General features: G+C 37.5%; 1 protein-coding gene across 3 annotated transcripts in view; it reads left to right on the top strand.

The window, feature by feature from the left end:
- RPRD1A (regulation of nuclear pre-mRNA domain containing 1A) overlaps positions 1–27167 on the top strand; it is a 75527-nt gene that overhangs the window by 8570 nt on the left and 39790 nt on the right. For all 3 annotated transcript variants that reach the window (XM_059409478.1, XM_059409477.1, XM_059409479.1), the window contains exon 2: positions 23926–24055. In XM_059409478.1, the coding sequence (XP_059265461.1) occupies positions 23926–24055 (130 nt within the window). The remainder of the gene's footprint in view (positions 1–23925; positions 24056–27167) is intronic.

Here is a 27167-nt window from a genome sequence, read left to right as displayed (position 1 = left end):
CTTGTGTATTCTTGTTTTGTTTTTCCAAATAAAGTCTAGAGTCAGCTTGTTATTTATAGGGTAAAAAACCACTTTGGTATTTTTGGAGTTACACGTCAGGTTATACATTAGCTTAAAGAAACTTCACATCTTTTAAATGGCAAATTGTGTTTTTATTTTTATTTTATTATTTTTTTAAAGATTTATTTATTTATTTGACAGAGAGAGAGAGAGATCACAAGTAGGCAGAGAGGCAGGCAGAGAGAGAGGAAGGGAAGCAGGCTCCCTGCTGAGCAGAGAGCCCGATGTGGGACTCGATCCCAGGACCCTGAGATCATGACCTGAGCTGAAGGCAGCGGCTTAACCCACTGAGCCACCCAGGCGCCCCGCAAATTGTGTTTTTAATGGCAAACCGTGCAGTCTTACTCTACATGTATTTATTGTAATTCTTTAAATAGGCTTTTCTCAAACTTGTTCAGATATCACTTCTTCATACTTTATAAAGGTTATAACTTCTTGATACTTTATAAAGACCATGGTGATATGCACACTTAATTTTAAACAACTGTACTAAATGTATTTTAATTAATTCTAGTATAGGCTAATAGACATAAGTGTCAAAGGATTAAGCAGCATTATGCAAAAAACCTTAAAAACTGAAAAAAATACGTATTTTTATTAATTGAGAAAATGGTTTGCAGTGGTTGGTCTTTGTGATGGCACACTTTGGTCCATCTCAATGAAAGTCATTCTGCTTCAAGAGCATGGCTTTAAAATCCTTACCTAGTCAACAAACTGCTTTTGTTTTTTGTTTTGTTTTGTTTTTAGTATTTGTGAAAATTATGTGTATTGTATTCTCTTTTATAGAATTTTTTAAAAAAGATTTTATTTATTTGACAGAGACAAAGACAGTGAGAGAGGGAACACAGGCAGGGGAAGTGGGAGACCGAGAAGCAGGCCTCCTGCCAAGCAGGGAGCCCAGTGTAGGGCTCCGTCCCGGGACCCTGGGATCACAACCTGAGCCAAAGACAGATGCTTAACAACTGAGCCACCCAGGCTCCCCTATAGATTATTTTTTTTTAAACAAATTAAAATTTTTTGGGTGGTCAGGGACCATGTTTTGCTGATGAAAAAATTAAGTTTTCTTAGAGTATCATGAATTACTATCTTAACCAAACTTGTGATGGTTAATTTTATATGTCAGCCTGACTGGTCCATCAGGTGGCTAGATATTTGGAGATTTAACATTTAAATCTGTAGACTGAGTAAAACAGATTGCCCTTCTTTATTGTGGGTCGGCCACAGTCAACTGAAAGCCTGAAAAGAACAAAAATGCTGACCCTCCTGTGAGTAAGAAGAAACTCTTCCTGCCTGACTGGGCTCTTTTCCTGCCTTTGGACTCAAACTGAAACATGGACTCTTCTCGATCTTGAGCCAGTTTTCAGACTGGAACTATACCATCAGCTTTCATGAGTCTCCAGCTTGCTGCCTGCAGATCTTGGGATTTGTCTGCCTACATAATCTCATGAGCTACTTATCTTAATGTTATCTCTCTATATGTATATACATACACATTTTATTGATTATTTTTCCTGGAGAATGCTGATAATATAGCAACTTTATTTAGATTTACTATAATTTAGTTAGTAAATCAGCTGTATTTGCTGTGGATTTAATCCAAGTTATTGTTTGAGAATTTTAAAAATGCAGTTGATGTGCTATAACTAATACATAAAAACTCTTAAATGATTAAAAGTAATTTTGTTTTATATATTTATAATTTGGTGCCTTAGTTACTATATCTGTTTTCTCCATCAATATGTTGATGACTCAGTGATCCTTTTTTTAGTCCCAGTCTCAGTGTTTATAGACTCAGTTTGTACTAAGTAACCCTTTATGTCATCTTTCCCCACTTCTATCCTACTGTTGTTCTTAGCTTTCTTATTCTAGTTAAAGATTACTGTCCACCAGTTGCCTAAGCTCAGAACTTTAAGTTTGGCCTGGACCCTCTGCATACATGCCTCACTTTCAGCTATTTTGTTGCTATATTAAATAATATCTCTACTGCCCACATCCTCCTCTTCTCCTAGCACCCTTAAGTATCCTCCATCTAATTTCCGTGTATCTAGCCTCTTCAGCCAACTAGTTGTCCTACTTACTAATGTAACATAGAATTACCGTATGACCGAGTAATTCTACTTTTAGATATATGTTCGTAAGAATAGAAATATTTAGGCATTCAAACATACACTTTACAAGAACGCTTATAGCAGTGCTATTCACAATACCCAAAAGGTGGAAACATCCTGAATGTTCATCAGTGGATGATAAATATATGTGGTGCAGTGGAATTCATGCAGCAGAATATTACTCAGCCATATAATGAGAAGGAATGAAGTGCTAATTCTGCTGCAGTGTGGATGCACCTCAGAAACCTGTGAAGTTGAAAAAAGCCAGACACAGAAGGTAACATATTTTATGATTCCATTTGTATGAAATACCCAGAGTAAGTAAATCTACAGAGATGGAAAGTGGTTGCCAGGAACTGGGAGGAGGGGTAGGAATGGAGAATGGACTAAATGCAGGTCATGGTTGTGCAGCCTTATGAATGCATTTACTGCCGCTGAATTATACACTTTAATGTGGTTAATTTTATATTATGTGAATTTCTCCTCAGAAAAAGTGATGTAAAGGGCACCTGGGTGGCTCGGTTGGTTAAGCGACTGCCTTCGGCTCAGGTCATGACCTGGAGTGCCAGGATCGAGTCCCATATCGGGCTCCCAGCTCCACGGGGAGTCTGCTTTTCCCTCTGACCTTCTCCTCGTTCATGTTCTCTCTCACTGTTTCTCTCTCAAATAAATAAAATGTGTTTTTTTTTTTAAGTGATGTAAACACCTTGCACATTTGTGTGCTTTTATATACTTTTTTTTTTTTTTTTTTTTTGGAGACAGAGACTGCAAGCATGAGGGAGGGGCAAAGGGAGAGAGAGTGAGGTAATTTTTTTTTTTTTTTTAAGATTTTATTTATTTATTAGACAGAATCACAAGTAGTCAGAGAGGCAGGCAGAGAGAGAGGAGGAAGCAAGCTCCCTGAGGAGCAGAGAGCCCATTGCGGGGTTCGATCCCAGGACGCTGGGATCATGACCTGAGCCGAAGGCAGAGGCTTTAACCCACTGAGCCATCCAGGTGCCCCAGAGTGAGAGGATCTTAAGCAGGCTTCACACCCAATCTCATGACTTCTTTCTGCAACTTCCTTTAGTCTCCAGGAAGGAAGAGTTAATTGTCCATTTATAGTCCCTAGTCCTAGTTTTGGGGATGAGGTTTTTTTAGGGGGAGAAAAATTCCAGTTAACATTCTAGAGTTGTAACAGTGTAGTTTGGATTGGTACCAGCTTTTCTTCAATAGCATACAAAAACTGTTCCTCTACAGCTGTCTCCCCCTTTATGTTATTATTGTTGCAAGTTACATCTTTATAAGTTGTATGCCCATCAACAGACTTATAATTATTGTTTTATGCATTTGTCTTTTAAATCATATAGGAAACAAAGAGTTACAGACCAAGACATATGTTAATACTGGTTTTTATATTTACTTATGTAGTTGTCTCTGTTGGTGATCTTTCTATGGCTTTTAGTTATTATCTAATGTCCCTTAGGATTTCTTGTAGGACAGGTCTACTAGTGACAGACTCCCTCGGGTTTTGTTTGAAACCTATTTTTGTTTGAAAACTATCCTTCTTTAGTATTGAAGGATAGTTTTGCCAGATTTCTTTCAGCAGTTTTTTATAAAAATATGGCATCTCACTTACTTTTGGCCTGTATAGTTTCTGCTCAGAAGTTGGCTGTCAGTCTTATTGAGCTTTCTTTGTACATGACAGTGAGTCATTTGCTGCTTTCAAAATTCTTTGTCTTCTGAAAGTTTTTTCACAATGTGTCTCAGTGTGGGTCTCTTTGAATTTATGCTACTTAGAGTTCATTGAGATGCTTGGATTTGTAGATTCATGTTTTTCCTAGATTTGGGGGCATTTTTTGGCCATTGTTTCTTCAGATATTCTTTATGTGCCCTCCTCTTGTATTGGTGGTGTGCCACAGAACCCTTAGGTTCTGTTCACTTTTCTTTATTCTTTTTCTTTCTGCTCCCCAGACTCCCTTTCAGTGGTCTTACCTTTAAATTTGCCAAGTCTTCCAACTCTGACATAGTCTGTGGTATAACCTCCCAAGTAGTTTCTTTTGCTATTGTTATAGTGCTTGTCATTAAGTATTTTAATGGTTCTTTTTACTGAAGGACTGAGCCTATTCCTTTGTTGCCTCAGAATCTAGCACAAGGTAGATACTCAGTAAATATGTGTTGAATGAGTTATTGAATGAATGCTGGAAAGTATGTAGTATCTGAGACTTCTAGAGCTGGAAGGAATATTGCAGAATGGTTTGCTTTTATTCAATTAATTAATTAATTTAAAAATATTTTATTTATTTATTTGACTTAGAGAGCATAGCAAGGGGAGCAGCAGGCAGAGGGAGAAGCAGGCTCACTGAGTAGGGAGTCCAGTGTGGGACTTGATCTCAGGACCTTAGGATCATGACCTGAGCCGAAAGCAGACACTTAACAACTGAGCCATTCAGGCACCATTTGTTGTTTCCTTTAAAGACAGTGCCTGATTTAGGAACTTCTGACATCTTAAGGCAAATAATAAATTTCAGTTATGAACATTTCCTTTTTTGGTCTGTAATATTGTTCTGTTCTTCCTGTGTTTATCAATTCTTAGAGTAATGTTCTTAAAGTTTGGCTGGTGGATCACCAAGATTCTTTTAGGGGGTGTATGAGTCTACCAGGTAAAAATTATTTTCGTAATACTTCTAAGACATTTTTCCCCTTTTAATGGTTAACATGCTATGATACTGTAAAAGCTGATGTGGGTGAAAACTGGTAGTACCTAAATATTAATCAAGGCAGAGGGACCACTCTGTACTAAAACTCAGTATGTTTTTCATACCACATTCACAACTAAAAATATATCACATTCCTGACTGCTAATCAAAGCGTTCACATTACTAATTTCGTTATATCTTGACCCGTGAGTATATATTTGTGTGTGTTTGTGTACACAGTGCACCTTTCTTTATTGTGGTAAAGTATATGTAATACAAATTTACCATTTTAATCATCTTTAAAATGAGCAGTTCAGTGGCATTACATACTTTCACATTGTTTTGCAACTGGGATCTCCATCCATCTCCAGACCTCTTCTCATTTTCCCAAACTTGAAACTCCATACTCTTTAAAAAATAAGTCCCCATTCTCTCCTTTCCTAGCCCTTGGCACCACCCTTCTAAACTCTATGAATTTGATTACTGTAGGTACTTAATAGAAGTGAAATCATATAATTTATTTTATGTGTATGACTGGCTTATTTAACTTCGTATGTCTGCAAGGTTCATTCATGTTGGAGCATATGCCAGAATTTCTGTCTTTTTAAGGCTGAATAATATTCCGGTTTATGTGTATACCACATTTTATTTATTCATCTGTTAATGATGCATCTGTTGCTTTTGCCTTGTGGCTGTTCGATATAATGCTGTTATGCAAATATATGTTGGAATGGCTTTTTTGTTTCTTTTTAGTATGTATCCAGAAGTGGAATTGCTGGGTCATATAATAATTCTATGTTTAATTGTTTGAGGAACCACTATACTGTTTTCCATAGCAACTGCACCATTTTATATTCCCACTTGTAGTGGTTCCAATTTCTTTCTCTCTCTCCTTTTTTTTTTTTTTTTTTAAATTTTTTGTTATTTATTTGTTAGAGAGAGCACAAACAGGAGGAGCCACAGGCAGGGGGAAAGGCAGACTTCTGCTGAGTAAGCCCGATGTGGGACTTGATCCCAGGACCCTTGTATCATGACTTAAGCTGAAGGCAGATGCTTGACAACTAAGCCACCCAGGAGTCCTGCATGGTTCCAATTTCTGCAAATCCTTGCCAAAGTTTATTATTTTGTATGTTGTTTTGTTTGGTTTTGTTTTTGAAAATAATCCTAATGAATGTGGAGTGGTATCTGCTTGGGGTTTTGTTTTTAATTTTTTTTTTTTTTTAAGATTTGATTTATTTGTTAGAATGAGCACACACACAAGTAGGGGAAGTAGCAGGCAGAGGAAAAGGGAGAAGCACGCTCCCCGCTGAGTGGGTTCCTGATGTGTGGCTTGATTTCAGGACCCTGTGATCATGACCTGAGTTGAAGGCAGACACTTAATGACTGAGCTACCCAGGCACTTCTGCTTGGGGTTTTAATTTGTATTTCCATAATGACTAACGATTCTGTATGTAAGCATTTATTTCTGGGCTATTTTGTTCCTTTATCTGTTTGCCTGTATTTATGCCTGTACAATACTATTCCAATGTGTGTAGCTTTCTAGTAGGTTTTGCAGTCAGGATGTACAAGCCTTCCAACATAATTTCTTTTCTAAGATTCTTTTGGGCATTTTATATCACTTGAAAATCTATATGAGTTTAGGTTGGGTTTTTTTATTTCTGCAGAAATGCCATGGGGAGTTTAATAGGGTTTCCATTTAATCTGTAGGTCACTTTGAAGGGTATTATCTTATCAATAGTGAGTCTTCCTACCCGTGGATATGGGATCTATTTGAATTTATTTATGTCTTCTTTCATTTCCTTCAGCAGTGTTTTATAGTTTTCTGTGTACAAGTCTTACACCTCCTTTGTTAAATTTATTTCTAATTACTTTATTGTTTTTATCTGATTATAAATGGAATTTTCTTTAGTTTCCTTTTGGGGTTGTTTATTATAATTTATAGAAACTGAATTTTGAGTCCTGAGTTTGTATGCTGCAACTTTGCTAAGTAGGTTTGTTATTTGTGGACTCTTTTTTGTGGAATCTATTTTGTGGAATCTTTAGGGTTTTCTATAAATAAAATCATGTCATCTGTGAATAGATTTTTTGAAAAGTTCATGTGTCATCTTGAGCCTAACAACGTCCCAATATTTTTAAACACTTTTCCAGTGAAATCAATAATGATATTTATACATGGGACTTTTGATACTGCCTAATGAAATGTTTCTGAGCCAAAGGCAGAGGCTTTAACCCACTGAGCCTCCCAGGTGCCCTGGAAATACATTTTTTAAACATTATGTTAACATCTAATTTTTTATTACTACTATGAAATGAACTAATATTTTAAGATTCTTCTGTTTTAATTTTTTTTTTTTAAAGATTTTGTTTATTTGACAGACTGAGATCACAAGTAGGCAGAGAGGCAGGCAGAGAGATAGGAGGAAGCAGGCTCCCCGCTGAGCAGAGAGCCGGATGCCGGGCTTGATCCCAGGACCCTGGGATCATGACCTGAGCCAAAGGCAGAGGCTTTAACCCACTGAGCCACCCAGGCGCCCCATCTTCTGTTTTAATTTTTAATAACATAAGTAAGCATTGATAAATATGAGCAATGTGAGTAAAATCTCTTGGTGTTCTCAATAATTGGTAAGAGTATAAAGGGGTCCTGAGAGCAGAAAGTTTGAAAACTGCTCTCAGATTAATAGAGACCATGAATATTTTATGTTAATTTTGTTTTATTTAATCTTAATCTTGCCTAACTTAATACAGTAGTAGTTTTAATTTTTAAAGCTGTAGCTTTCAGATCCTCTTGGGGTGAAATCAAAGACATTGCTATTAATGCCTGTAAATAGTATGCAAATAGTATGCAAATACCATGTGAGGTTTCTTCCAATTACCTTTTATGGGCATTGCTTGTGTAGTGATTTTTTTTTAGCCCTGAAACTAGAGATATTAATGTGAAATTTTAAAAAATACTGTATATTTTTAGATAATTGTAGATTCACATTCAGTTGTAAATACTACTTCCTGTTTGGCCTTTGCCAGCTTTCCCCAGTGGTAACATCATGCAGAACTCGTTTTTGTAATTTCCAAAAAAGTAGATTTTGAATAAAAAGCACAGCAGAGTTGTGATACTGACATTATTATAGTCAAGATAAAGAACATTTCCAACACTGCAAGGAATTTTGTTGCCCTATATTCATTTCACTCCCAGCACATCCCCTACTTAACCTCAGTTTATCCAATTTTTGCATTTTGAATTATGCTTTTAAAAAAAATATATTGTTTTAGAGAGAGAGAGAAGGTGTGCTTGCACGTGCGTCCCCAGTGAGCCAGGGGGTGGGAGGTCAGACGAAGAGGGAGAGAAATGGACTCCCTGATAAGTGGGGAGCCCAGTGCTAGGCACTGTTCCATACCCCCAGATCACTACCTGAACCCAAATCAAGGGTCTGCACTTAATTGACTGAACTCCCAGGTGCCCCTGAATTATGCTTTTGATGTCACTTAAGAACCTTGCTTAGCCCTGGATTTTGTTCTTTATCCCCCACTATGTTTTGTTCTAAAATATTCACATAATTTTGCCTAAGTCCATGATCTGTTTTGAGTCAATTTTTGTGTAAGGTGTGAAATTTAGGTCAAGCTTCGATTTTTGCATGTAGATGTTTAGAATCTCCAGCAGTTTGTTCAAAGGCTGTCGTTCTTTCATTAAATTGCTTTTGCACTTTTGTTTAAACTAACTTGGACTTACTTGTGTGACTCTATTTCTGGGTTCTCTAGTCAATAGATCCACCAATGAATACCATACATAGTGTTTTTCTTTCTTTCTTTTTCTTTTTTTTTTTTTTTTTTTAAAAAGGTTATTTATTTGGCAGAGAGAGAGAATTGAGACCACAAGCAGGGGGAGCAGCAGAGGAAAAGGGAGAAGCACCCTCCCTGCTAAGCAGGGAGCCTGATGCGGGGCTTGATCGGGGCTTGATCAGGGCTCCATCAGGGCTTGATCAGGGCTTGATCACAGGACCCTGAGTTCATGACCTGAGCCGAAGTTAACTGACTGAGCCACCCAGGCACCCCAACATATGTAGTCTTGGTTACTGCAACTATATCTTGAAATTGAGTAAACTGGTTCCTCCTGTATTTTTCAAAATTGGTTTAGCTGTGCTCCTTCCTTTGCTCTTCTATATTGACTTTAGAATAATCTCATCTATATTAATAAAAGCTATTTGATGAGATTTTGATAAGGGTTCTTTAATGCTGTATATTGGTTTAGGGAAAGTTGACATCTTTATTACTTTGAGTCTTCCAGCCCATAAATATGGCACAGCTTTCCATTTCCTTAGATCTTCATTGATGTTCACAATCAACATTATGTAGTCCTGTATGTGTTTTATTGTTTTCACATTTAAGTATTTCAGCTATTTTGAGCAGTTTAAAATGGTATTGTATTTTTAATTTCATTGTCCACATGCTCATTGCTTATATGTTAAAATACAAGTGATTTTTAAGCATTTATCTTGTTTTTTCTGACCTTGTTGAACTTACTTAGTTATGGGAGTTTTTTGGTAGATTTCCTTGGGATTTTTCTGTGAAGACAGTTACATCATTTGCAAATAGGTACACTTTTATTTCTTCATCTTTGACCTCTGTGTTTTTCTTTTTCTCATCTTATTGAACTTGCTGGCATTTCAAGCACTGTTGAGTAAGAAGGAGAGTGGATATCTTTGTCTTTTTCCTTACTGGGAAAGAAGTCAGTCTTCCACCATTAGAACATTATCTGTAGTTTTATTTTTAGATTTTGTATCAAGTTGAGGAAGTTCCTCTCTATTCCTGGTTTTTGAGAGATTTTAAAATAAAATGTTGATGAATTAAGCCTTTTTTGTATCAATTGATCATGTGATTTTCTAAATTCAGTCTTAATATGCTGTATTATTGATCAGTTTTCAAATCTTGAGCCAGGTGTACATCCCTACCAAAAATCCCCCTTGTCTGTGATTATGAATTCTTTTTACATATTGCTGAATTCTTCTTCTTCTTCTTCTTCTTTTTTTTTTTTTTTTTAAGATTTTATTTATTTATTTGACAGAGAGGGATGCAGCAAAAGAGGGAACACAAGCAGGGAGAGTGAAAGAGGGAGAAGCAGGCTTTTCACAGAGCAGGGAGCCCGATGCAGGGATCATGACCTGAGCCAAAGACATGCTTAATGGCTGAGTCACCCAGGTGCCCCTACATATTGCTGAATTCTATTTGCTAAGTTTTGTTAAGGATATTTACATCTGTATTCATAAGGACTTTTAGTCCACTTTGTGTGTGTTTGTGTGTCTTGTTTTAAAATCAGAGTAGCACTGACTTCATAAGATGAATTTCCCCTACTTCCTGGAAGAGGTTGTGTAGAATTTTAAAAATTCTTTAAATATTTGGTATAATTATTTAGCAGAAACCATCTGGATCTAGAGTTTCCTTTTTTGGGAACTTAAAAATTACACATTCAATTTTCTTAAGTGTCATAGGACTATTTAGATTTTCTGTATCATACATTGGGTGAGTTGCTGTAGTTCCTATTTTTTTTTGAGGAAGTGTAGTCCATTTCACCTAAGTTGTCAAACTTACATGTCTGGGGTTGTTCGTTGTATGGCATTAGTATCCATATTGACTATAATGATATTTCTGATACTGAAAATTCGTGTTTTCCCTTTTTTCCCTTGTCATTCTTGGTAGAAGTTTGTCAATTCTATCCATATTTTCAAAGAAACAGCTCTTTGATGCTCAACTTTACTAATCATTAGGAAAATGCAAATAAAAACCACAATTAGGTATCACCTTACACCTGCTAGAATGGCCCTCATCAAAAAGATAAGAGATAACAAATGCTAGAGAGGATGTGGAAGAAAGGGAAACCTTGTGCATTGTTGGTGGGATTATAAACTGATACAATTACTATGGAAAACAGTATAGAGGATCCTCAAAAAATTAAAAATAGAGCTCCCATATGATGCAGCAGTTCCACTCTGGGATATATCCAAAGGAAATGAAAATGCTAACTTGAGAAGGTATCTGCACCCCCATGTTAATATCCGTATTATTTACAGTTTCTAGGACATGGAAACTACCTAAGTGTTCATCCTCAGATGAATGGATAAAGAAATTATTGTATATATACACAATGGAATATTATTCAGCTATAAAAATGAGGACTGTTGCCATTTGTGACCTGGGTGGACCTGGAGGGCATTATGCTAAGTGAAATAAGTCAGACAGAGAAAGACAAGTACTGTATGATCTTATTTATATGTCACATCTTAAAACAAACAAACAAACCAACCCTAGAAACAGAAACTCAATGAAACATGAAACATGTGGTTACCAGAGGTGGGAGGGGGATTGGAAGAAAGGGTCAAAAGGTACAAACTTCCAGTTACAAGATAGGTAAATGCTAGGGCTGTAGTGTGCAACATGATGACTGGTTTATCTTGCTGTATTATATAAATGAAAGTTTTTAAGAGTAAATCCTAAGAGTTCTCATCATAAGGAAAAAAACCTTTTTTGGATCTATATGAGATGATGGATATGAAACTTATTGCATTGTTTCTTTCTTTTTTTTTTTAAGATTTTATTTATTTATTTGACACACAGATCATAAGTAGGCAGAGGAGCAAGGCAGAGAGGGAGAGGGGGAAGCAGGCTCCCGGCTGAGCACAGAGCTCGATGTGGGGCTCCATCCCAGTACCCTGGGATCATGACCTGAGCTGAAGGCAGAGGCTTTAACCCACTGAGCCACCCAGGAGCCCGCATTAAGTGTTTCAAAGTGTATGTAAGTCAGACCATTATGCTGCACACCTTAAACTTGATGTACAGTGATGTATGTCATTTAAATCTCAGTAAAACTTGGGGGAGAAAACAGCTTATCTTTCATGGATTCTTTTTCTTCTACTTTTGTTTTAGTTTGAGTAATTTCTGCTTTTATTATTTCCTCTTTCTGTTTTCTTGGGTTAATTTTGCTCTTATTCGAGGTTTTTGAGGTGGGAGTTTAGATTATTGATTCGGGACTTGTTCATCTTTTCCATTATATGCGTTTAGTGCTAAAAGTTTCTCAGCCCTGCTTCAGCTTTATTCTACAAATTTTGATAAGTTTGTATTTTCAGGATATTTGTGTATGCTAGTTGAGGCATTCTTATGATGACTGGCTTAAAATTTTTGTCAGATACTTCTAGTATCTTTATCACCGTAGTGTTAGCATCCATTGATAGTCTTTTTTCATTCAATTTGAGATCCCTTTGGTTCTTGGTATAATGAATGATAATTTGCTTGATCTATATTTTGTGTTTGAGAGATATTTTGTTTGAGAATCTGGACTTTATTTAATACCGCTTTATCTGAATTTCTAGCACATTATCCCATCAGGGGAGGGAGTTACTCTTTGTTACTGTTGTGTGCAAGTGGGAGTGTGGCTGACATTACAGACTGGGGGTTAGGAATGTAGGTCTTAGGACGGCTGGGCCATTGTGGAAGTCCTGGCTCTCCTCTAGGCTTCCTGTGACTCCATCCCAAGGGGCAGTGCCTTCTTACTGCTGGATGGTAATGGAAGTCCAGGCCTCCCTAACTTTGCCTTCTCTGACATCACTCCGGAGAGGTGATAGGCTCTACATCACAGCCTGGCTTCCCAGTTAGCCTTTGTTAGTGTGGATGTGGGCGGGCACAGTTTTTTGTACTGCTTTATTTTTTTTCCCTGTGGTGTTTGGCTAGAGTAGATTGGTTATTGTCCAAAACTTTCATGTCTTTCTAGGCTTCTCTTCTCCTGGTCATTTGGCTAGAATGAAAAGTTTGTGTTGGAACTTTTAATGTCGGCACGTGTTAGGATTTCTGGGTTGTTGACTTAAAGGCAAAAAGAAAACTCCAAGAACTGACCCAAAGATTCCTACCCTGTCTGCCTTTGTTTCTTTTCTTATGTTTGGTAGTTGTACTTTGCAGGAGAAATAGGGAAAACTACATCTGCTCCATCTTCCTGGAAACACAAGTTCCCTACCAACTGGTGTTTATATTGGAACTGGGACACATCACTTGAAACTCTGAGACTAGTATTTTTACTAATGTTTTCTTGTCTTAGATATTATAAGATACTTTCTGGTTTGCATGTTGTATTAGTATTTTAACAAGCTTATTTTATTATAACTATGCTAAACACATTTAGTTTTTATTGCTTTAAAATACACACTTATAGGGTGCCTGGGTGGCTCAGTGGGTTAAGCCGCTGCCTTCGGCTCAGGTCATGGTCTCAGGGTCCTGGGATCGAGTCCCGCATCGGGCTCTCTGCTCAGCAGGGAGCCTGCTTCCTCCTCTCTCTCTCTCTGCCTGCCTCTCTGCCTACTTGTGATCTCTCTCTGTCAAATAAATAAATAAAATCTTTAAAAAAAAATACACACTTATAAAATTTAAAACAGCAGAATAGTATGTTAAAGTGCTAAGTAAAAATACACTGCAAAAAGGCCAGTTATTCCCAAATCAATTTGTAAAGTCAGGGCAGTCTATAAGAAATTTGTTCTTTTACAAGAAATTTAACTAACTCTAGAGGTCATTGGGAAAAGTAAATGTAGAGGAAGAGCCAAGGCAATTTTTAATTTTTGTCTTGTGAATTTTGACTTTTTTTTTTAAGATCTTTATTTATTTATTAGAGAGAATAAGCAGAGGGAGTGGCAGGCAGAGGGAGAGGGAGAAGCCAGCTCCCTGCTTGGGAGCCCAATGTGGGGCTCCATCCCCAGGACCCTGAGATCATGACCTGAGCTGAAGGCAGACATCTCACTGACTGAGTCACCCAGGTGCCCCATGAATTTTGACAATGTTGAAGAGAAAACAGTAATGGAAATACTGTGCTTTTTTAGGTATCTGCACAATCTCTAAAGGCATCAAAGTTAGAAAACTATGATGTCAGTACAGGAAGAGGAATGTGTATGAAAGGAACAGAGTAGATACTTAGGAGGGAACCCATTTTATGCAGGCATTTGGTAAATACGACACTTTATATTTATGGGAGAAGAACTAGAATATTAAAAAATGATTCTTAAATTTCTACTCAATACCATATTTAAAGTTAATCCGGTTAAAGATGCAACACTGCAAAAAAATCCGCTATGGAATTATGTTAGGAAAAAATGCATTTATAGTTCTGTCTAGTCTTATGTAGTGAAAAGACTTTCCAAATAAGGCCCAGGGGTCTTATAAGAAATAACGGAGGTGGGGGGGTGCCTGGGTGGCTCAGTGGGTTAAAGCCTCTGTCTTCGGCTCTGGTCATGGTCTCAGGGTTCTGGGATTGAGCCCCATGTTGGGCTCTCCGCTCAGCGGGGAGCCTGCTTCCCTTCCTCTCTGCCTGCTTCTCTGCCTACTTGTGATCTCTGTCAAATAAATAAAAATCTTAAAAAAAAAAAAAGAAAGAAAGAACGGGGATCATGACCTGAGCCAAAGGCAGATGCTTAACCGACTGAGCCAGCCAGGTGCCCCTATAAGTCATTCTTTTTGATGCTCTTTTGCCAGTGGCAACCTCTGAGGGTCACCCATATCCTTTGGATACAACCCCAGTGATTTTTAAATAGCTTTCTTGCTTTTATCATTGACAAGTCATGCCAGGCTCATCTTACGCATTTCCTACTTTTATTGCCAAAATGTGTAGGGACCACAGTATGAGTTCTGGATTGCTAATTAATTTCAGTGCATTTCTTTGAATGCCTTTTATTACTTAAATAATTATTTCATTGATAAATGCAGGTAATAACTTACCGTGTAGGGTTGTTTTGAAGATTAAATTAGATACACAATAAACTTTAAGAGCAGTGCTAGTTATAAGAAAATAGTCATATATTTTTTAAATTCAGGTATAATTAACATACAGTATTATTAGTTTCGGGTGTAGAATGTAATTCAGCAATTCTATATAATTCTTAGTGCTCATTGTGATAAGTTTACTTTTAAACCCCTTTATTTCACCTGCCCTACCACCCACCTCTCCCCAGCAATCACCAGTTTGTTCTCTGTATTTAAAAGTCTGATTTTATGGGACGCCTGGGTGGCTCAGTTGGTTAAGCAGCTGCCTTCAGCTCAGGTCATGATCCCAGCGTCCTGGGATCGAGTCCCACATTGGGCTCCGTGCTCAGCAGGGAGCCTGCTTCTCCCTCAGCCTCTGCCTGCCATTCTGTCTGCCTGTGCTCGCTCTCTCTCCCTCTCTCTCTGAAGAATAAATAAAAATCTTAGAAAAAAAAAAAAGTCTGATTTTATGTTTCTCTCTTTTTTTCCCTTTGTTTTGTTTCTTAAGTTCCGTATGAGTGAAATCATAATTTAATTTAGGATTATACTGTCTAGGTTCATCTGTTTTGTTGCAAATGGCAAGATTTTATTCTTCTTTATGGCTGATGAATATTCCACAGTATATCCATCTTCTTTATCCATCAGTGGACACTTGGGTTTCTCCCATATCTTGGCAATTAAAAAAAAAAAAAAAAGATTTATTTATTTATTTAAAGAGAGCTTGTTAGGGCCGGGGGTAGAAGGAGAGGAAGAAAATCTCAAGCAGACTTCCCGCTGAGCCTGGACATGGGGCTTGATTTCACAATCCTGAGAGTAGGATCTGAGCTGAAATCAAGACTTGGATGATCAGGGCGCCTGGGTGGCTCAGTGGATTAAAGCCTCTGCCTTCGGCTCAGGTCATGATTCCCAGGGTCCTGGGATCGAGCCCTGCATCGGGCGCTCTGCTCCGCAAGGAGCCTGCTTCCCCCTCTCTCTCTGCCTGCCTCTCTGCCTACTTGTGATCTCTGTCTGTCAAATAAATAAATAAAATCTTAAAAAAAAAAAAAAGAGTTGGATGATCAACCTACTGAGCAACCCAGGTGCCCCCATATCTTGGCTGTTGTAAATAATGCTGCAGTAAACATAGGGGTACATATATCTTTTTGAATTAGTGCTTTTGTTTTCTTTGGGTAAATACCCAGTAGTGGAATTCTTAAATCATATGGTAATTCTGTATTTTATTTTTTGAGGGAGCTCCATATTGTTTTCCATAGTCACTGTGGAAATTCCACTGTATTATTTTTAAAATACTATCCTTAGAAGAGCAGAAAAGATTTAGTCTCAGTCCCACTGTAGAAGTGTAATGTGAATAAACTGTATGACATGTATTCTTCCAGAACTCTTCCAGTTGACAGTGTCTTCTACAGTTGTCTGATGGTCTGGGATGAAGTTTGTTCTTTTCAAGATTTTAAAAATTCATTTGTTGCATATACTAAAATAAAAATTTTTGAAATTATTTCAGGAACTTCGACCTGTTAGACTGGGGAAGATGTCCATTTGCTTGGGTCTGGGTTTTTTGTTTCATTTTGTTTTTCTACCAAATATTGAAATAAGAGAGATCATGTACCTATAAGACAAAGTCAGATTGGAGCATCAAGTGAGCACTACCCAGAAGCCCTTTTCAGCATGTAGGCCCAAGTTAATTATTGAATATATAACCCATGTATTTTCCCTTTATTATATTTTTTTCAAAAATTACTTATTTTAGAGAGAGAGTGCATGATGGCAGGGGGAGAAGGAGAGGGAGCCTAATGTGGGGCTCAATCTCATGACCCCAAGATTGGGACCCGAACCAAAATCAAGAGTCAATCACTTAACCCACTGAGCCACCCAGGTGCACCATGTGTTTTCCCTTTATTACTTAAATCTTTGTTGGTTATTCTTGACACATACCCCTTCCCAAATTATTTCTTGATCTTCCCCGAAGTAAGTCTGTCTACTGTGTATTTGTGTGAATGTGTGTAACTTACCACTGTGTCTGAGATACCTTTCTGTATCAGTATATAAATTTCTCTCTCTCTCTCTCTTTTTTTTTTTTTGGAGGGGTGAGCGCGGCAGAGGGAGAGAGACTCTCAAGCAGACTCCACATTGAGGGTAGAGCCAGACATTGCACTTGAGCCCATGACCCTGAGATCATGACCTGAACCAAAATTAAGTTGGACACTTAACTGACTGAACCACCCAGGCGCCCCCTGTCTCATTTTTTTAAAGATTTTATTTATTTATTTGACAGAAAGAGATCACAGGTAGGCAGAGAGAGAGGGAAGCAGGCTCCCTGCTGAGCAGAGAGCCTGATGCGGGGCTTGATCCCAGGACCCTGAGATATGACCCCAGCCAAAGGCAGCGGCTTAATCCACTGAGCCACCCAGGCGCCCCCCTCTGTCTCATTTTTGAACAGCTGTAGATTATTGGGTTGTATGGATATAGTATGATTTATTTAGTTATATCTTGTGATGTGTATCCATAGTGATTTCTTTGTGCAGTTATGATAATATGTCCATAGGGTAAATTCCTAGACATGAAATTTGCAGGGTCAAGGGATTTGTGCATTTACACTTTTCACAGGTATTGCTAAATTAATTTTCTAAGAGGTTGCACTAGTATATATTAACCACCAGTGTCTGAAGGTATCTAAAGGTGATAATCTTGGTCATACTTTTGCTAACTTTAGTTAGTGTCAGACTTTGACCTTGATCAGTCTAATAGGTGGAAAATAATTGGTTTTAAAAGCTTAGTATTTTTGTTTATTTCATCCTTCCATTCACATTAGCCCGTTTTTCTGTAGATTATTGATTTGTAAGAGCTCTAGAATGGAGGAGGAGATAAAAATAATTGAACTCAGTACTTTGAAAATAAGCAAGATTAGCTTGACCTGAAAGAAAGTTTGTCTCATAATCTGAATTTGAAGTTGAGTTTTCTGAGAGCAGTGTAATTTTACATTTTCCCCCCTTCTGCTATGCTGGGTAAGGTTAAAACCAAAAACCAGCTTAGTGGAACAAATAATTAAAGGAAGAGGTTTAGGCCAAAAATTACTGATTTAGTAAATAAACAAATTTTGAATCAACTGCTGGGCTTAATTCCACCATAGATGGGTCGATAGAGTGACGGTTGTTGCTTTCGATGAAACTTAGTTTAGTTGGGAAGCATTAGGTAGATTAAATGGAAGTAGTTGTAGTTGGAATAAGTGCTCTATAGGAAAGAATGGGGTGCTGTGAGAGCATATCGGCATTGCCTAACCTGTGGACTGGGTGGTGCAGGAGAAACAGAGGAACCTGCTGAACTGAGGTCTAAAGGATGGGTAGGAGTTGGGGAAGTTAGAGGAGTGTTGTATAGGGCATGAAGAGAGAATAGTATAGAGGGCAGAGACAGACATTTTTGGGCCTTTAGTTTCTGTTAAGGATTTACAGTGTTATCTGGCGAATAATCTTTGAAGAGTTTTAAAGCAAGAGATGGGCTGCCAAAAGTCTGAGGCATTGTTTCAGTGGTACGGGAATACACTGGCTTTATCCCCTCATTTTTCACCCACCTCAGTTGTTATGAAGCAGCCAGCTGTGTCTGACTGAACTCTTGCTTCTGTCTAGGACAGATAGAATCTATTCATGAATCACCTGTGGACTTTGCACTTTCTGTGGCAGAGAGTTAAAGCAGTTTCTGCCATATAACCAACTGTTCATCTATATGAACATGTCTTGTAGTTTATAGTAATAATCAGTTTACCAGGGAATTACATGAGGCTGTCCCGCAGTTGTTAGTAAATCTTTAGTAGATTTTTGTTTCAAGATAATGGCTTTTCTTCTGATTTCCTCCTATAAGAGCTATAGTAGTGTTCATTGGTGTGTGGGGTGTGTGTGTGTGTGTGTGTGTGTGTGTGTGTGTGTGTCTTTGTGTATATATTCGTTTATTCAGGTTTCTTTGCTGCTTTTCCCATGTAGTAGGCTTCCTTTACAAAGAGGTTCTTGTGCTAATAGATAACACAGTAAAATTTTAGCTGTTGTATTTATTTGCATTGTCATCTAGTGTGGTTTTAAAGTTCAGTCACCACAAAAACATGAGTGATTACCTTAAATTATGATATTCTGCTTTATATCAAAATGAATAGGCATATATGGTTTGTACAGTTGTAAGAAAATAAGTAATGATGCTCTCACTTTTTGAAAGATTTTATTTATTTATGTATTTATTTATTTTGGAGAGAGTGAGCAAGAACATACACAATTGAGGGAAGGAGCAGAGGGGGAGAGAGTAGGAGAAGGGGAAAGAATCCCAAGCAGACTCTGTGCCGAGTGTGGGAGCCCAACATGGGGCTCAGAACCATGACCCTGAGATCATGACCTGACTCAGAATTGGAGTCAGTTGCTCAACCGGCTGAGCTACCCAGGTGCCCCAGAGCTCTCACCTTCTGATTGTGAATAAGTAAAACTAGGTTCTGAACTGATCATGAGTTGCTGCAACTAGGTGGCATTTATGTAGTCCTTTGACTGGCAAAGTTTGTTTCATATTGTCTAATTGTGTATTATTATGTAGCTCTTTCTGACTTATGTGATGAACTGAATTTGTATTGCTCTTTTGGGGGATATGCTCAACATTTTAGGTAATATTATGTCCTCATATATTAGCCAGCCAGATTCTATTATTATTTACTTGTTTTGATTTACCTGTTCACATACAAGGTCCAAGGAAAAGGGGCTATACTTAATACCCGCTGTAGCTTAGAACTTTTAGTTCAGAGAGGTGAGATAGAAAATTGTTCCTCCCAATGAAAATATTGCCTGGTCCTTATTTGGTTATACTTTATTGGCACAAAAATAACAGTATACACACATACAGATACACTGGGTTATAATATTATATTTATGATTGCTTCCAATGTTGGCATGATACATTAGTGGAGAGAAGGAATAAAGAGAACTCACGTTTTAAATGATGTGACCTGTCATGTGCCAGTCTGTATAGAGCTTGAAAACTCTTGATTGAACAGGAAAGGTCAGTGCCTGGCATGGTCCTTGGCATATAGCAAACATTAAATAAATGTTATTTACTTTTTTTTTTTTTTAAAGATTTTATTTATTTGACAGAGAAAGAGATCACAAATAGGCAGAGAGACAGACAGAGAGAGAGATGAGGAGAAGCAGGCTCCCTGCTGAGCAGAGAGCCCCATTCGGGACTCGATCCCAGGCCCCTGGGACCATGACCTGAGCCAAAGGCAGAGGCCTAACCCACTGAGCCACCCAGGTGCCCCTAAATGTTATTTAAATTGAATAGAAAATTTAGAAAATAACTTTTTATAAGGAACCCTGTGACAATAAAAATAAAGGAAGTGATTAGGTCAGACCCAGTTTTAAGTATTACATTTTATTGCCAACAGAGTTTTTGCTTTAAGGAATTATGAAATGGTTTGTTTGCTCTTGCTGTTAATTTTGTATGCTTTAATAACAGTTTGTGGCTCTGTTATTATCAAAGTTCACTAGAAAATCATTTTTGTGGGGCTCCTGGGTGGCTCAGTGGGTTAAGCCTCTGGCTTCGGCCCAGGTCATGATCCCAGGGTCCTGGGATTGAGCTCCTCATTGGGCTCTTTGCTTGGTGGGGAGCCTGCTTCCCCCTCTCTCTCTCTGCCTGCTGATGATCTCTCTCTCTCTGTCAAATAAATAAAATCTTTTAAAAAAAATTTTTGTGTGTGTGTGATTTTCTTTGGGAACTGCTTGTTGTGATAAGTTCCATTAGTTTATTTTTGCCCTATATGAAGATATACATAGTTTTAGTTTTTACTGAAAATTTGGAGAAGAATATTCATTATAGCAGTTCCTAGGTATTTCTCATATTTTAGCTTGGGTTCTACAAGGGGAAAAAAAGGAAAATAAAGTCTTGAGATTTGGACCTCATACCAAATCCATGCTGTAGTTCTGGGTTTGTTTTTTGTTTTTTGGGGGTTTTTTTGGAATATGCTGGGAAATATATTTTGAAATCTTGTGAATTTTTGCTTTAATGTACATTGTAGAAACCATTCTAAATTATTTTTAAGAGATGATAGCCCATGGACTTAAACGTATTTTAAAATACACATTTTTAAATTTGAGTGATACATAATAGAATTTACCATTTTAACCATTTCTAAGTGTTCAGTTTATTGGTATTGGATATATTCATACTACTGTGCAACCATCATCACCATCTATTTCTAGAATTCTTTTCATCTTATAAAACTGGAACTTTATACCCATTAAACGATAACTCTCTGTGACTTCTCCCCCCAGCCCTTTGCAGTCACCTTTTGCTTTCTGTCTCTCTGAATTTATTCTAGGTACTTCATAGGAACAGAACCATATAGTAGTTTTGTTTTGTTTTGTTTACTGGCTTGCTTCACTTAGCGTAATATCCTCTAGGGTCATTCATGTTGTAGCATGTGTCATGATTCCATTTGTATGGACTACCACATTTTTTTAATTCACTTATCTGTCAATGGATACTTGCGTTGCTTCTACCTTTTGCTGTTGTGAATAGTGCTGCTAATATTCTAAAATATTTTGGTTGAGTCACTACTTGATCTTTGCAAAAGATAACCACCTTTCATTTATAACATAGTCATAAGAGGCATAGTCCAGTTAAGACAGAATGCTTAGGAGTTGGACTTTGGATTCAAATCCTGGCTGATCCCTTCTTGGATATCTCGCTGTGGGCAGATAATCCTTTTGATGCCTATTTATTGAACTGTCAAATGCTGATAGTGATGGTACCTTACATAATTTGGAGTAAATTAGGTAGTACATGTAAAGTGCTTAGAATAATAGTGTGTAACCATAGTAAAAGTAGTATTAACCTTTTCTTTGGGTAGGGATAGGTAAAAAAGAGACAGGATTGAATATTGGGAAAATTGTCATTATGGTCATCTTCATGAGAAAGGGTCCTGCTCTCTTAATCAGTTATACTGAATGGTTTATCTAACTGTACAAGAGCCAAAAGAATCAGAACTTGGTCTTTGTTATTGCCCTCTCTTCCATATCTTAGTTCTGTTCCAGAACTTTCAAAAGCAGAGTAGTGGGCCCTATCTTTAGATAGGCAAATGAGTCTATGGAATGGATGGCATAGATTTGTAAAGTCTGGTCATTTCTTTCTTTCTTTCTTTTTTTATCATGAAAAAACTGTATTTAGATCTAGCCAGCTGGACTCAGTTTAGATGATCCCAATTATGTTGGCAACATCCAAAGCATCATAGTCAGGGGCCAGCCAAACATATGCCTTCTACTCTCCATCAGGCCTGATTAAGGTGTTGACCTTGGCTACATCAATGTCATAGAGCTTCTTCACAGCCTGTTTGATCTGGTGCTTGTTAGCCTTGACATCCACAATGAACACAAGTGTGTTGTTGTCTTCTATTTTCTTCATGGCTGACTCAGTAGTCAGGGGGAACTTGATGATGGCATAGTGGTCAAGCTTGTTTCTCCTGGGGGTGCTCTTGCGAGGGTATTTGGATTGCCTTTGGAGACGCAGAGTCTTGGGTCATCGGAACGTAGGTGATGTGTGGATCTTCTTTTTTTTTGTGACTGTAGACGCCTTTCAGCACCGCTTTCTTGGCTTTCAAAGCCTTTGCTTTGGCTTCGGCTTTAGGAGGGGCAGGGGCTTCCTTCTTAGCTTTCGGCACCATCTTCGTAAAAGGGAGTCTGGTCATTTCTGACTCAGTATTTTAGTTTCCTATAAGAAGGTTGTGTGTGTCACTAGTTTCCTCCCAAGAAAGATGTGAACTAGAAGTGGCTTTTAATGTGTTGAATGATTAAACTTGAATATTCAAATTGAGAGGGCTCATTTTGTCTTAAATCCACTAAGCTGGCCCACATAAATTGAGCCTTCAATTATCAGTCCTGACCATAAGTTTCCACCATTGAATGTGGATGCCGCAGAGTCCAGTGCTGAATATAACTGTACTACTTTGAATAATTCATATTTAATCCTAGTAAAATTACATTATGAAAATAGTCAATATAAAAGATATGTTCCACTGGGGTTCCTGGGTGGCTCAGTAGGTTAAGCCTCTGCCTTCGGCTTGGGTCATGGGATCGGTCCCGTGTCGTGTCCGGCTCTCTGCTCAGCAGGGGGCCTACTTCCCCCTCTCTGTCTACTTGTGATCTCTCTCTCTGTGTCTAATAAATAAATAAAATTTAAAAAAAGATATGTTCCACTAATTAAATTTACTTATATGTATGACTCTTATTTGGGTTGGACTTAATACTATACAACTTAACATTGTAACTACTAAGAATGTATTCTGGCCCGCAATTGGAGAAATCTCTTCCATTTTTTTAGAAGGATGACTACATCCATGGAATGTTGTGAGAAGAGACATCTTTTTGTCTAGATGAATTCAGTTATATAAGGTGTGTAATCCAGAGGAGCCTGGGTGACTCGGTTAAGCCTCTGCCTTTGGCTGGCTTGGGTCATGATCTCAGGGAGTGTCCTGGGATGGAGCCCCATTGTGCTCTCTGCTCAGCAGGGAGCCTGCTTCCCATTCTTTCTCTGCCTAACTCTCTGCCTACTTGTGATCTCTGTCTGTGTCAAATAAATAAATAACAAAAAAATCTTAAAAAAATAGGGGTGTAAAAGTGGTTGAAAATCTAAACTGCCCTTTTGGTCTCCCTAACATTTACTCTATTAGCTTGGGAAATATTTATTTCATAAACAAAACACACATAATTAATTGAAATGAAGTCTCTTTCAACGTATTTTACATTTTGTACTCTTATTTTACAGTAATTTAATGATAACTTTAAAATCAGTGTGGTTATTGAAACAGTCATATATTCAGTCTTTAGGGTTCCATCTTAACATGACCAGTCACCATCTTATTTCAAATAATCTGTATTTCACGTAGTGTTAGATAGTTTTAACAAGATTTAGTACAGATTGATTCACAGAGATGCATTTTTATAGACTTGAGGATTTTGTTGTATAAAACTGCTCATTTGGGAATGGTGATAAGACAGGAATCAAAGGTAAGTAGTTTGGGCAGCTTAGTAAGTCAATGAAACTAATTGTTGACTAATTTCTCCTACTGAGTCTTTTTTTTTTTCCCCCCTCATGTTGTATTTCCAGAAACTATAGAAACCTCTAGTGAGTTAAAGAATAGTGACTTAATAAGTTTGGTGGTAGAATGAGAAGTTAGAGTTGAACATGATACATAAAGGTTAGTAGGTTTGTTGATTCAGATATTGAGAAAGTTTGTCCAAGTTAAATGAGGATATTTTAAGTAGATTTTTAATTAAAAAAAATTTTTTTTTTTAATTTTTCAGCCAAACCAAACAGGAAGCTTACTTTTCTCTACCTAGCCAATGATGTTATTCAGAACAGCAAAAGGAAGGGGCCGGAGTTTACAAAAGATTTTGCACCAGTTATAGTGGAGGCTTTTAAACATGTTTCAAGGTATGGTAATTGTTTGGGTACTAGGTAATCTGTTTTAAAATTTGCATAATATGTGCTTTTGTTAAAATTTGCTGTAAGCCATTCAACAAAAAATGGAATGAATTTCTTTGAAATTTTCATTTGAAAAGACAACTATAAATGGCATTTGTAAATATATTAAATACTTTGTATGAAGGGAAATTTTTGAACTGTTGCAATGGTGGATATTTGGAGTACTTGAATTAACAGCTTTCCTTTAAGAGACCAAAAGTAACTGCGATTTTGGAATGAACTTCATTAAGAAGAATTAAAAATTTGTGTGCTTATAAAGCTATCATTTTTCTGACTAATATTTCTGGATAAACATCATGCCTTTTCCTTTCATATTGCTTATAATTTTGAGGGTTTTTTAGTGTTTGGATATATATCATAACATTTTAAAATGCTGTGGAAGTATAGAATATTTAGAATAATAAGCCTGTTGAAAAATTTTGCTACAGAAAAATTCTGAAGGTAAAAGTCAGTGCTTTGGCTTAATGTCCTTTTTAATGCTTATGTCCAAACATAGGCAAATATTTGGTAGTTTACTAGTAAGCATTATTGGGGGTAAACTACTAAATCAGTGTAAATTACAGAATCTAGGGGTAAATCTCTGAAGATCTCTGTTGAATGATTTAAGGATAAAAAATATACTCCAGGCATGCCTTGCTAATTTAATCATAGTGGATGCATTTTTCAAAAATTACAGTGTATGAAATACTGCTCTGTGTTATTCTTAAATGAGTATTATTTATATTTCCTTTTAGATAATGTCTTTTGTCATCTTTTCAGATATTGGCATTTCTTAAGAGTTCAGTCCTAGGCCCTCTTTCTGTGGTCATACTCTTGACCTCTGGTGATTTTATACATTGCATGTATTTAGTTATTATCCACACCCTAATATCTCACAGTCTTATTCTCCAGTCCAGATGTGTTTTCTTTGTTTTAGACCTGTGTGTCCTGTTGCCTGATGGATTTCTGGTTGCATGCCTCCAGACATCTCAAATGTACTGTGTCTCATATTGAACTCATATTATGTCCTTGCTCCCTGTCAGACTTGTTTCTCCTCTATGTTTCACTCTCTAAGTGGATCCAACTCTATCTATCCAGATGGCCATATGAGAAATTAGGTGTCATCTTTAGCTTTCTCTGATAATGTGATTTATAGTATATCAAATTCTCCATTCTCCTTCACTCCCTTTATCCCATGTAGTGTATATAGTTCCCACAGTTATTTAGATTTTTTCCCATTCCAGTTCCCATAATGTCTTCTTTTTTTTTTTTTTTTAAGATTTTATTTATTTTTTAACTGAGCACCCAGGTGTCCTGATTTTATTTATTTTTTAGAGAGAGAGTGCACATGAGAACATTGGGGAAGGTGGGGACAGAAAGAGAGGGAGAAGCAGTCTTCCTACTGAGCAGGGAGCCCAAGATGCAGCTTGATCCCTGGACCCCAAGATCATGACCATGACCTGAGGCAGACACTCAACTGACTGAGCCACCCAAGAACCCCCATATTGTCATTTTCTTTATAATTGCAGGAGCCTCTAGTATTGTTTAACCAACTTAGGAAACTAGCCAGTTACAGAGCTGATCATAACACTCCCTTGCCTTTGAGGTCTCATTTGTCTCAGAGATAAAGTCTAAAGTCCTGAGCAAGATTTAAGGTGTTGCTTCATGGCCTTATCCACATTTTCAGACTCCTGTCTCACATTTCTTCCACACACACAATTCATAGTCCAAGTTAAAGCTAACCGAACTCACTCTTTTAGTTCTTTCTACCTTAACGCTTTTAAATATGTTGCTTCTCCTGAGAAATTCAATAAAGTATTTATTGACTGCCTACTATGTGCTGGGCCCTAAGGATACTGTAGTAAACAGGATAAAGTTCTGTCCTAGTGGAGCTTGCATTTCAGTGGATGACAAAAGTAATAACTAGATATATAGATGAATATATATTATGCTAGTCCTAAGTATTGTGAGGAAATTAAGGAAAGAACTAGAGGATATGAGGACTTTATATCATGAAATAAAGAGTGACTATTTTGGGGAGATGGCATTTGAACAGAGACTGAAGGAAAAGATGAAATGAGCCACTTGAGCATCTAGGAGAGGATTCTGTGTAGAGGAAATACTTAGCAGAAGTAGTGAGACATATGTGTGCTGGGCATGTTTGAGGATCAGCAAGGAGATTTGTACAGGAGAAGGTATTTAGAAAATGTGGACTGAGAAGTAGCCAGGAAGTAGAACATGTCCACCTTGTGGTCCAGAATAAGGATTTTGGTTTTATGCTTGGTATGATTGATAGCTGCTAGGCGATTGAAGAGCTGTATGATTTGACTGACATTAGTAGAGCATAGAGTAAAGATGTAAGAGCCTAAGAGACCAATGAGAAGACTTAAGAAATCCAGGCAAAAAGTAATAGTAGCTCAGTCTACAGTGGTAGTGATGAAGGCAGTAGGAGGTGATTGGGAGTCGTCTGTTTGCCACTTTCCTGTTGTTCAGTCATTAGATCTCAAATAACACTTCCTCAGATATATTTTTAAATCTGTTTTGAAGTGGGCTAGGCCTCTGCATTATGCTTGTCTTTAATACCTTGTTCTCTTTTGTGGCCCTTTTTTGTGGCCCAGCTGCCATAAATAAAGCTCCATTTGTATCTCAAAGATAGTGCCTCTGATAGTGTCACAGATAGCCTTGATCAATACATATTTGTTAAATAAATTTAAAAGTCACCTATTTGGAAGCTTCTTAGCCTCATATTCAGCCCCCATTTAGTTGGGGCATCTTCGTTGTAAACCCCTAGTAGCCAGTGTGAGCACTTTTACATTTTCTTGTAAATTTTTGTTTAAAATGTGTCTGGGGGCACCTGGCTGGCTCAGTGGGTAGAGTGTGTGAATCTTGATTTCGGGGTTGTAAGTTTGAACCCCATTTTGGGTGTAGAGATTACTTAAAAATAAAATCTTAAAAAAATATGTGTCTAAAAGCTTTTAAAGGAAGCAGAGAGTGGGTCTGTCTTGATCACTTCACCACTGGACTTCTGGTCACATAGTGGTGCTCAGTAAACATTTGAACAGCTTTTTTCAGGGAATGAATG

This window comes from Mustela nigripes, chromosome 8 (assembly GCF_022355385.1).
Source record: "Mustela nigripes isolate SB6536 chromosome 8, MUSNIG.SB6536, whole genome shotgun sequence".
Taxonomy (NCBI): Eukaryota; Metazoa; Chordata; class Mammalia; order Carnivora; family Mustelidae; genus Mustela; species Mustela nigripes.
The sequence above is the reverse complement of the archived record's forward strand: the minus strand, read 5'-3'. Positions and strand labels throughout refer to the sequence as shown.